Genomic DNA, 13,129 nt, shown 5'->3' with positions numbered 1-13,129 from the left:
CTGGAGTGCAGTGGCCGGATCTCAGCTCACTGCAAGCTCCGCCTCCCGGGTTTACGCCATTCTCCTGCCTCAGCCTCCCGAGTAGCTGGGACTACAGGCGCCCGCCACCTCGCCCGGCTAGTTTTTTGTATTTTTTAGGTTTCACCGTGTTAGCCAGGATGGTCTCGATCTCCTGACCTCGTGATCCGCCCGTCTCGGCCTCCCAAAGTGCTGGGATTACAGGCTTGAGCCACCGTGCCCGGCCGTGAAGAAAAATCTTGATTCACATTACAGATTTTCTTGAGCTATTCAATAAGGTCATGTATATAGAGACATCAAAATCATGAAGGCTTCTTTCAACAATCAGAGATCCTTTTGAAGTGAGTTTATATATAAGGATTATATTCTATTAACAGTAAATATTTCAAAACCAGTTTTCTTTCCCATTGGTGAACTAATTAAATACTTTATAGAATTTGGTTTTCAACATGCACACTTTGCCATCCAACAATGTATCTCAATTGTAATTTGAAAGCTAACCCATAGATTATTTTATATCTTGTTTCTGTGCATTTTGCAGTAGGATGATGGGATATGGGGAGAACAGAGAGTCTTTTGTGCCTGTTCTTTCCTTTCTCAGGTTTACGTATTGATTGGGAAAGGGCTGCCAGGAGCTCAGTTTCTTTGAGAAACAGCATTAGGATACTTTTTTGTTGTTGTTTTAATTTTCTTTATTTCTTACATGTCACAGCTTTCAATAATCTGATATCTCTACTGACCTGTTACAGTAGTCATGGACAAAATTAGACCTGTATAGTAGAATCAACTAGAAAGAATGGCCATATGTGTTTATTAGATTTGGGGAGCCTTGCACTGCACACTTCATTTGCTGGTGAAAGTATCACCACCTTAACCCACAGCTTGCGGTTCAGGTTTTTTTCCCTTCAACTTTCTTTCCATTTTAATGACAGCACCATAAGGGCCTGTTCTTACAGCAGGAATATCAATATAATTTTCATTTCATTCTTGTCTACTAAAGCCTTCATGGCAGCTTTCCATATAGTATTTGAACTTAATTCTTTACCTTTGGTGGCATCACTTTGGAAAATATCACAAATATATTTAGAGGAAGTAAAATGAAATACAAACATTTCAAACTATATAAATAAAATGCCAGAGAAAATAGGGTGTGTTTTCCTTAAGGCTTTAAATGTGGCCATGTTTGGAGAAGTGCACTCAGCAATTCATAAAGTTAGGAAAAAGTTTTAAAATCTAATAGGTTATTTTATAAAATAATTTTATAAGTGTTCTGGATATAAGTATATAGCTTAAAGCCATTAGAATAGAGCCAAAATTTCAATTTTGAAACATGCCCATTAGAAAAAAGAAATTCATCTGTAAATCATCTTGATTCTCCTGGAACTTACTATTTACCTGAATTTTTTCTTTGTTTTTCTTAATTTGTTAGCTATGTCTGTTTTTCAAACCTCCAAAATTCCTAATTTCCATCTTTTACATGGCTATTTGAAGCAGCATTTTTGCTTCAAATAGAAATCATGTTTTTATTCAAGAAAAGCAATGGAAAATAGAATTGATTTGGGTATGCTCATGGAAAGATGTAAATCCTGTGAAAAATCTAACTTTCAAAATCCATATTAGAACTTTAATTATTCCTCCATTTTAATCTGAATTTACTGATAGTATTATACATAGCACCCTTTCTAAACCTTTTTATTGAAGTGAGGTTTTAAGTTAATATTTTAACAAGGATTATAGGACTCATAAAGACCTTTCTGTAAAAGTTATACATTTACATTTTTCATTTCCCTTGATATTTAAGACAGTATAATCTAAAATCTGTTTTTGAATGAATATGCAAACAGTAACTGGTAGACTTTTATCCACATTTATTTAGCAATTATTGTTGAGTGCTATCTGTTAGGCTTTGTTCTAGGTGCTGTGAAATAAAAAACGTTATGCCTTTGTGGAATTTTTTAAATTACGCTGACTCACTTGTTTTCTGAGTAAGCAGAATAATACCTAGATGGACTACTGAAAAAATACACTTATACAGAACCTAAATACATGCACAAATAATATTTTTGGACTTAAATGGTTGAATTTTAAAAGGCAAGCATAATGAAGTAATATCAAGTGATTGAAGCTTGAGAGATGGGAGGGAAAATGGAGTTTGTCAAGATTGTTACAAAAGGAAAACATTTTTCTTACTTAAAAGGGTAATATATGTGTTTTTTATAAGAAAAAAAGTCTAAGAATGGAGAAAAAAACCATATTTCCACTACTTTTGAACTATAACTTAATCACAGTTAACTTTTCCAGATCTGTCTATAAAACCTTAACTTTTTGTAGCTTGTTTTTTCCACATGGTAGCATATTTTTGTGTTGCTTAGTCTATAAAATCGCTTTTAATGGTGGCACCGTAGTACATACTATATATATGCTGTTTAACCAGTCCTAATTATCATTTATAGTGTTTCCAGTTTTTGTTTTATAAGAATCTCTTGCATGAATACAATTTTATTTCAATATTTTTACACAGTCATAATTGTTTCTTTAGACCTTTTAGAATTCATATTTTACTATTGAAGGTTGCTGTTGCTGGTGTCATCTTTTGAATTGAGCTGAGTAATGATTTTTTAATCTTTTCAGAATTTAAGTAAATATGACCAATGTATAGTTTGTTCAAGAATAGGGAAACAGTGTTGAATAAATATACAATTTTGGTGAAAAAGATGATTATTTGATAAGCATTTTCTAAAGAGGAACTTGGAATTAGGTCACTTCAATAACAAAATAGAAATAAACTATGCATATAGGATTGAGAAGTCTAGAATTGGGTCATAATACAAATGTTGATTGTATGTTCTTGGAAAAAGTGATAGGGTATCAAAAACAGTTGCAGAATATAATTAGAATATAATTTCTGATGTAAACTTAAAAGTATTAGAGTAGCAGTATTGATAAAAACAAAAGTAGTTTGAGGAATATACTGTGAGTTTTATAGAATGAGGAAATGGGCTATTTCTAGAATTACGCTTCTCTACTGATAGGTAAAAACTAGAGGAGTGGGCAAGTTGCTTAAAAAAATACAGAAAAGCAATCCATTGAATTTGTATCTACTTCATTGTGGAAGCTTAATCCTGTTTTTGAAACGGGATTTTTAAGAAAGGTTAAATGAAGCATTATGACACTGGATATCTAGTATAAATGTTATACTTGATTTCATAGCATAAATGAAAGTATAGTTAGAATTAAATTGCCAACAAGAAAGTTACATAGAAAAAATATGTAACTCATTGGATGCCATTGAAAATTAAGTAAGAGAAATGGTATTCTGATAGGAATCTGTATCAAAATGGGATTGTATTGATTAGTGAACTAGAATATCTAAAGTAGAGGAAATGACTAAAGGCTTTTGTCCAATGATAATACAATTGCTAATATTTTTGAACAGCAGTTTTCAATTTGTATGTAGTAAGAGATGAATGAATTATAAACAGAGTTTTAAGTAAATGGTTTTCTGAACAATTTCCCCTCTGCACATTAAGAAATAGTTATGTGACTAATGGAAAATTAACTCAGCAAACAAAAGTGAGGTGAGATATAATGTTTTCTAAAACAATATATAAAGTTCCTGTAATAATATTAGAGAAGTTATATTGTTTAATATTTTAAGTTTGCCTGGAAGGACTTTTATTAAGACGACAGTTCATAAAAGCTGTAAATTAAGGTAGAAAAGACTATAAGTTGATGTGCAATAAACTAATATTAGACATTTGAAGGAAGCAAATTAGCAATCTACTTGATTATCATTCTGGCTGTGCAGTATGGAATTAATGTAGTTTTTTGTTTTGTTTTTTTAGATCAGAGGCTTATGAACTTGATTTCTTGACTTTCCTGATAGCTGGAGCATCTCAAATGATTGTACACATTTCTTAATCTCCATTTTAATTAACCTTTAGAAAGAAGATCTCTGCCACCCAGCAATTTTGAGGAGTGACAGGGGAGATGACCTAATGGGAGGTAGAGTAGCAAAACCAATTGAGCCATGAATGTTAACTAGTGATTTTGATACTTCTGACCAAATTACTCACTTTTCTCAAAAGCAAATACCCTGCTATATTTTCTTACTCAAAATTACAGATTATTCTTTGAAAGATAATGTTTGGCATGCTGTTGAGAAGTTATTTACAGAGTTTAGATGTTTATTAAGTAAAATAGGCTGAGTCTATAAATGTTAAGTGGTGGTTGTTGATAGATGTTCTATATATTGGGACAAAATCAAATTTGAGCCAAGGTTTTACCTTTGAGATTCTTGACTGAAATTAGTATTGCATAATTTATGTAGCATTTATTTAACATTTTAAATCTTCATAGGTCTGGCTGAGAATTTGAGAGCATTTAAAAGTAGATTTTAGTGTGGGGATGTTTATGTTCAGAGAAAAATACTAATGAATTACTCCAAAGAGAAACTTACTGTTCAAAATCAGCTGTAATTTTCTTTCTCTTATTAAAAAAAAAAAAAAAAAAAACCCAAATCTGTCATCAGATTAAGGTTAAAAAAAAAAATGTTCAATTATTTTTAAAAAATCCCAACTCTCCTTTGTGAAATTGTTATGGAAATAAAATGTAACTGAGACAGAAAAATTATCTCAACTCTTCCAGTGAAAATAGTTTTGGTCAACAGTTACTGTGTGCATTTCTTCCTACTCAGTATATATTTTTTAGATTTCACTTTTTAAATGTACTATGGATATATTTCCATTCAGTATTATAAATATACATCATTGTTTTTGAGTTCCTGTGTGTTTGTGTGTATATATATCTCATCCCATTGTTTAGACAAAACAATTATTTAGACAAAGCACAGTTTAATCATTCTACCTTTTAGTAATAATAGATTCTCAAATCTTCTGTGTAAACTCTTCAGTGACATCCATATATTATATATTAATATATATAATATATATAATATAGTGCTGAGAGCAGTATAGTATAGTGGTTAAGAGCTCAGTTGTGTGATCTGGGGGAAGTTATTAAATCTCCTCTTTGTGCCTCAGTTTTCTCATCTTTAAGTAGGGAATGATAGTACTTTACCTGAGTGCTGTTTATGGATTAAATGAGTTAATACATATACAATCTTGGAGCAGTGCTTACAAACATTAAATAGTTAATAAATGCTGCTAGTATTAGCAGTATTAGTCACTTTAAATTATAAGAAGCTGAATTGCTTCAACTTTTAAGTGTGTAATATGCAATGAGTTTCTTATTGCCAGATCCACTTACCTTTCGTATACCCTTATCTTTGACCTGTGGCATATTCCACCAGATCCCTTTTTCTTGTAATATTTATCTTTGACTTCATAGATATTATTTTATCCTGTTTTTCTTGTATCAAGTACTCTGGGGTTCTCTTTCTTTTTGCTGCCTGGGAATGGATAGTTTGGAGAAATGAGTCTTTGCTTGTCTGAATATTCTCTACTTCAGAGAATATACTTAATGCCTTAGGTATTGTATGCCCTAGATATTGATAAGAAATTTTTTTTAACAAATGACTCAAATATGCATCTTTAATTTCACTGTCTTATTGATGAACCCAACCCCCTATCTGCTAACTTTAATCAGACAATTTATACCTGAGTTATGTCACCTCAGAATAAACCTAATAAAAAGTAAACTTTACAGCAACTCTCATAACACTTTTCATTCTTGTTTCCATTTAAAAAAAAATCTGTTGTTCTTCCCTCTACATTACTAGTTTTCTTTCCCTGTTCTGCCTTCTCTGAGCCAAAGCCAGTATTACCCCACTTTAGGATAACAGCAATAGCATCTTACCTGTTGTAGCTAGTACCTGCTTGTCTCATCCCACAGCACTAGAAGTCGCCTCTGTATTCTCCACAACCTGTGTTCCCTAACCTACTTATGAGCCATCTTTTTTCAACTTTCCTCATTGTTTACCTGCCAGGAAAACCTCAGTGGCATTCAGTAAGGTTTTCTGTGTGTCAGATTTAACTGTGCCTTTTTATGCCCTTGGTAATGGACTTTCACCATAATCAGCCAACTTATTTTTCCAATGCGTATTCTTTTTTTCTTGCATGGATGTCCTCACTATTCCACCGAAAACTAAAGAAACTCATGTTGTTTCATTGACTTGTACAGACTCCTTTTTTTCATTAATGGCCTGGATACCATCTGCTCAGTGAAGCTTTCCTTGATAATTCTAGTTTGCATGGAACACCTTTTCCTCTGAATCTTATAGGACATAGAGCATACACAAAATAATTTGAATTTAAATTTAGTCCTTTATTGTTTCCATCATTAGTTTTATGTTTTCAACTGGATCATAAACTCTTTAATAGTTCAGGTCCACATCCCCACTTCCACTTGGTAAATCCTAAGGACACACGACAAATAGTTTTTAGTTGGCTTTGGAAAGTGGAAGACTAATTATACCTAATGGTTAGTACAAGGAATTAAAATGAAAGTAAATTTAATCTACACTGAAAGATAATCATAGTTTTGTTTAGCACATTTCAATTTTAATCATAATTGACTATATACTTCACTGTGGTCTATAATTTACACTCATTTTTGACAAGTAGTTCTGTGATATATTTAAGGGCCTGGATAATTGAAAGTTTATAGGACATGAAGAGGTTGTGGCCAACCTGTTATACCTAAATCAGTATATATTATAGGTATACATTTGTATCTACATATTTATTTATACTTTTAATTCTGTAGACAGAATCTCAACATGTTGCCCAGCCTGGTCTCAAATTCCTGGCCTCAAGTGACCCTCACCCTTTGGCATCCCAAAATGTTGAGATTATAGGCATGAACTACCATACCTGGCATTTATATATATATTTAATATGAAACTACAAATTGCAGAAACAGTACAATTTATCACAGGAAAATTAAGAAGTACAGATAAAGAAAATTATTCTTTAGGTAGTGGCTGCCTCCCAAAATATAACCAAAATATAATTCCATGAGTTATGACTTAGTTTAATGCACCACTTTATCTCCAGTGCTATGTGTCACATGGTAGGCACATAATTATTTGTCAAATAAAAATGAATTTATTTGCAGACACTGCTTTCCTGATTTCTTTACCTTAAAATTGGGAGTGGGTGGTGGAAAAGGAGAATATTCTGCAACCACTCCAGCATCTAACTTAAAGGCTTGTTTGGAGATCTTAAAATGTCACTCTTCAATATTTCCAAATTCCTTAAAACTAGTTGTATTCTGTAATCTTTCAAGACATTTTTTCAGGCTGTAGGGGATTAGAGAATAGCTGAAAAGAGTAGTGAAAAAGTAAATTAACAGAAGATGAATTTATATTTAGGATTCCATATGCTTTCAGATTTCAGGATTTGGACTAAGCTTTTTGGATAATTAATACAAGTAGAATCAGACAACTTCTCTGCATCTCATATTCAGTTTAAGATGATTATCTTAAGTCCCAGAAAAGTTTATGTGCTATACTTTAGAGTAGAAAAGATGCAGGGAACAAATTAGGAATGTGACTCTGCAATTCATTTATTTGTTTATTCATCACATTGTGAACAACTACCATAAGAACTCACTTTTGATGGATCCTAGCCCTGCCTCTGCTATGTGCCCAGTACTGTCTGAAAACCTAAGTGTTGACTTGTCCCAAATGGTTATTGTGTGAAAACCTACACGAAGTATATAGAGACTTACTTTTTCCTTTAGATTATATAGCTTCTTGGTGTTCCTCTATAGAGTTATGTCAGGTTCATTTATTTATGAATTTTTTTTTTATATGGAGTTGCGCTCTTGTCCAGGCTGGAGTGCAATGGCACAGTCTTGGTTCACTGCAACCTCCACCTCCTGGGTTCAAGCAGTTCTACTACCTCAGCCTCCCAAGTAGCTGGGATTACAGGCGCCTGTCATCATGCCCAGCTAATTTTTGTATTTTTAGTAGATATGGGGGTTTCACCATGTTGTCCAGGCTGGTCTTGAACTCCTGACCTCAGGTGATCCGCCCGCCTCGGCCTCCCAGAGTGCTGTGATTACAGGTGTAAGCCATGGCACCCAGCCTCAAATATGTTTTTAAACCATTTCAAGTTAATTGTATAATGATTCTTATAACTGGTGATTTTAAAAACAGCATACTTTTAAAACTTTTGATGTTATGGGATTTTTTTCTCCGAGGGATAAGGGAAAAAATTGAATTTGAAGAAACCTGTCAAAATGCATTTGACATAGAGTCTTATTTCTCTGGTCAGAAAAATGTTAATTTTTTTCAGCATTTACATCAGCATTTCATAAAACATCCAATGAAGCATGAAGTATGTTCCTAAGATCAGGAGAAACTCATTTATTTTTGAACAACTAAATATGAACAACTAAATATCATGCTTTCTTTAGATCTCAATATAAATATATTCCAGGGAAAGGACATGGCTAATCTAAACTGTTAAAAATAGATGTTAGTCAAAGGTTCATTAGACCTTTTCTGGCAAAGTTAACACTTTACAAAATTAAATAATTAATTTTGTTTTAACCTATTAAGTAATAGGTGATCATTAGTTCCAATAATTTATCTGAGGATAGTTTTAGTTCCAAAAGATAAGTGATGACCAATTAATGCTTGGGAAATAATTGTGGAAGTTAAACAAAGGCCTGGAAATACGAAGTATTCAAAAGTATCGGGAAAAGATCTGTGTTTACTCAATTATGTTATATTTGTTTTACTCTCCCTAAGATAACCACTGATTTTTTTTTTTTTTTTTGAAATAGAGATGGGGTCTTCCTATGTTGCCCAGGCTGGTCTCAAACTCCTGGGTTCAAGAGATCCACTCACCTCACCTCAGCCTTCCAAAGTGCTGGGATTATAGGCGTGAGCCACTGCACCTGGCCAATAACCACTGATTTGAATGTAATTAAACTTAAAGGTTAATTGATCTTGATATTGCTATTCTAATTATCATACTCTTCTATTAAAAAAATAATAGGAAGTTGACAATTTTAAAAATGTATTATTTTTTCTCTATAGACACTTCATATCTTTGTAAAATTTGGATAATTCATTAAAAAGGTAATGCAATTGACAAATTTTTATGATAAACAGTAGGTGTACTAGAAGGATCAGTATTTGTTTTTTGTTTGTTTGTTTGTTTTAGACAGGGTCTTGCTCTGTCACCGAGACTGAAAATCTAATGGTGTGATCATAGCACGCTACAGCCTCAAACTTCTGGGCTCAAGCAATCCTCCTACCTCAGCCTCCCAAGCAATTGGGACTATGGCATATGCCACCACACCTGGCTTGAAGTTAATTTTTATTAAGAGCCTCTGTCATTGAAAATTATACACTACTTTTAATAGATTAAATATAATCAAGTCTTAGTAAGTTTTGCAAAATTATTTGTATGCATATAATGGTATGTATGTATGTATGTATGTATGTATGTATTTATTTATTTTGAGACAAAGTCTCACTCTGTTGCCCAAGCTGGAGTGCAGTGGCACGATCTCTGCTCACTGCAACCTCCACTTCCCAGGTTCAAGTGATTCTCCTGCTTCAGCCTCCTGAATAGCCGGGACTACAGGCATGCACCACCATGCCTGGCTAATTTTTCTATTTTTAGTAGAGAAAGGGTTTCACTATGTTGGCCAGGCTGGTCTTGAACTCCTGGCCTCAAGCATTCCACCTGCCTCAGCCTCCCAAAGTGCTGGGATTACAGGTGTGAGCCACCGCACCCGGCCTATAATGGTCTTTAAATGGAGACATTTTCTATTGATTAATGACAGGAAGTTCTGAGAATCCCAAATGTCAAAACAAAGTAATCTTAAGTATCAAGAATTTTTTATTTTTAGAATTTAAACCAAGCTTTGATTATCAGAACGGATTCCTGTACAAATACACATAACTATGAAAAATACATTTAAGAATACTTAACTCATAGGTAAGATTTTTCGTATAGAAGTAAGTAATACATAGGATAATCTTTTAAAGAAGGAAAATGGACTAATGGTGGGATGGCTGAAGACAGGGTATTGGTGTGCTAGTCTCACCAATAATGGCATTTGAATATGGCCTGCACTTTTCCTCTGCATCAAATGGGCCAATTATCGTAACACCATTGCTCTTTCTGGCTATTTGGTTTACATAGCTCTGTTTAGAGAAGATGTAATGAAAAGTTTATACTCCTTTAGTTCATAGCTTTGTTGACTAGTATGATTTATGGGCACCTGGAACATCTAGATGCTTTATATTCTTTTTAATTCTTGATCACCCTTTGAAATGGATGTTATCATTCCCATTTTATAGGTGGAAAAGCTGATACTGTAAGAGAGTAAGTAACTGATGCAATGTGATCAATTCTTTTCATTTTACCACATTGCAGATTTAATCTCCAAAGCACATTGATGATTTTTTTTTTTTTTCACACAGAGTTTTGCTCTTGTCGCCCAGGCTGCAGTGAAATGGCACAATTTCAGCTCACTGCAACCTCCACCTTCTGGGTTCAAGTGATTCTCTTGCCTCAGCCTCCCGAGTAGCTGGGATTACAAGCATGCGCCACCATGCCCAGCTAATTTTTGTATTTTTAGTAGAGACGGGGTTTCATCACATAGGCCAGGCTGGTCTCGAATTCCTGACCTCACGTGATCTGCCTGCCTCGGCCTCCCAAAGTGCTAGGATTATAGGCGTGAGCCACTGTGCCTGGCCGATGATTTTTAAAAGTATTTTTTAAATGAATGATGTTTAAAAAAATAATGAGATTATAGCTATTGTGGTAAGGCCACCAGTACCAGTTCTGTAGAAGGCCTCTCAGATAATATTTACTGGTTCCATTAATGAATGACAATCAGTGGCCACATACTAGAGATCAGAGATTTTTTCTGTATTAGTCAAAAGTGTCTTTCTACATACATTTATTGGGCTAATACCAATTTACCAATTAAAGAAATAATTGATGAATCCAAGATACAGGACCACTTTGTTGGGGAGGGGTATGTAAAATCTGGTTATTTCACAGGTATACATAATAGACATAATTTTTACTGAAATGCAGAGATGATAGTAAAGTCTTTTCCTTGTCCCTGTTTTTGCATCCACCCATATCACCCTGCCAACCGTAATTATGTTTAACAACCTTGTGGATATTCCTTATTTTTCTCTATGCTAATATACATAAACATATATAGGATTTATTTTTAGTTATTTTATAGAGATAGATTATATAAATTTTACTATGTTTTCATTCAATAAGATCTTGTGGCAATCCCTCCCAATTACTTGTTAAAGCTGAATACATAATATTCCATGATGTGGATGCATCGTAATTTATTAAACTATTTCCCCACTGGTGGACATTTGATTTTTAAACTGTTTTTGCTACTACATAAAGTTTACAGTAAATAACCTTGTACAAATACCTCTCTATTCTGTTGCTTTTATTATTATTATTATTTTTTTAGACGGAGTCTCACTCTCGTCTGGGCTGGAGTGCAGTGGCGCATTGTCAGCTCACTGCAACCTCCACCTCCCAGGTTCAAGTGATTCTCCTGCCTCAACCTCCTGAGTAGCTGGGATTACAGGCACCCGCCACTATGTCCAGCTAGTTTTTTGTATTTTTAGTAGACACAGGGTTTCACCATGTTGGCCAGGCTGGTCTTGAACTCCTGATCTTGTGCTTTGCCTGCCTCGGCCTCCCAAAGTGCTGGGATTATAGGTGTGAGCCACCGTGCCCGGCCTGCTTTTTATTTTTATAATATAGATCCCAGGAGTGGAATTCCTGGGTCAAAAGATACATTTTTTTTTATTAGAATAGCTGTTACTAATGGCTTTCCATAAAGGCTGTAACAATTCATATTTCCTCCAGCTGTGTGTGAAGTGCCTTTTCATTACATGGCTTCAGTAGCGTTAATAACTTTGTAAGGTTTTACCATTCTAATGGTTGTTAAGTAATATCTATTATTTTAATTTGTCTTTCCCACATTGGAGGTTTACACATTGTCATATAGCTTTTAACCATTTACATTTTCTCTTCTGGGAATTAACTATTAATATTCTATGACTGTTTTCCCAATGGGTTGCTTTGGTTTTCCTGACCAGTTGTGTGAACTATATATAATCTCACCTGCACCTGGGAAGCTGGTGACTTAAACTCATCCTACTTTATTCCCATTCTCAACTCAGCCTATTTACCTCTACTAAGCCAAGCAGCCAAATGCAAGCAAGCCTCAGGTTCTATGGGAATCTCACAGAAGAGGCCCAGTAGAGAGCCTAGGGAAAGGACTAAGAAGCTAACCCATAGAAAATTTGGAACCCCTCGAATGTCTCTACCCCAGACAAATGTTGACATCAGCCTGGCCTCTTGGAAACCAAAAAGGATCAAAACAGGCAGGCTGAGTCCTCCCTACTCTTGAGCAGAGATTTCTTTCTGGTTTCTTGGCAGAGGACTAGCAGCAGCTTGTTTGCTGCCTACACCTGCTACACAGCTGTCATGGGAGAGAAGGGTCAATTTCTGCTACTTTAGGACTGCCAACACAGCTTCAATGAATAGACAGGAAAAAATAACAGCACATCTGAAGGATCCAGCAACCAGAAAGGAATATAAACTAAAAGTATCAGATCCCTGATAAAATAGAGCTGCTAGAGGAGAAATACATCTGGAACAAAGTAATATGAACACAGGATTCAAAGTGCTGTATTAAAAACTCTGGAGTCAAAAACCATTATGTATGAACCAAATATAGTAATAGGCTACGTGGAAGAGAGTAGTCACATGGAGCCCTAAATGAATTGCCTGTAGGATCTACTGGAGAAACTATTTTAACACCTTGAACAAAAATTCAAAGGAAGGGTAAAGATAACAGATTTCAAGGATGGAACCAGGAGATCTAACATATATAGTTCTAGAAGGAGAAAAAGGAACAAATAGAAGAGAGATACTTATTCTTGAGCTAAAAGCCCTGAGTATATGGGTTCAAAGGGCATGCTGAGTTCCAAGCAGGTTTGTGGTAATAAATGATAGTTAGTGCTCAACCTGCTAGGCAATATTCTAAAGGCTTCACATTAACTCATCGAGTCCTCAGAATAGCCCTAACAAAGTAGGTATTATTATCCCCCTTAATCAGCTGAGGGAAAAAG

General features: G+C 34.5%; 1 protein-coding gene across 1 annotated transcript in view; it reads left to right on the top strand.

Annotated features, from left to right (window-relative positions):
- LOC108513824 (cleavage stimulation factor subunit 3-like) overlaps nt 1–3,994 on the top strand; it is a 48,066-nt gene extending 44,072 nt beyond the window's left edge. Inside the window, exon 4 of the mRNA XM_017849709.1 lies at nt 3,864–3,994. Coding sequence (XP_017705198.1) covers nt 3,864–3,878 — 15 coding nt within the window. The 3' untranslated portion in view covers nt 3,879–3,994. The remainder of the gene's footprint in view (nt 1–3,863) is intronic.
- Nucleotides 3,995–13,129: the final 9,135 nt, after the last annotated feature.

This window comes from Rhinopithecus bieti, unplaced genomic scaffold, assembly GCF_001698545.2.
Source record: "Rhinopithecus bieti isolate Rb0 unplaced genomic scaffold, ASM169854v2 scaffold_32083, whole genome shotgun sequence".
In the NCBI taxonomy this organism is placed as follows: Eukaryota; Metazoa; Chordata; class Mammalia; order Primates; family Cercopithecidae; genus Rhinopithecus; species Rhinopithecus bieti.
Note: the sequence above shows the minus strand (reverse complement) of the source record. Positions and strands in the feature narration are given on the sequence as shown.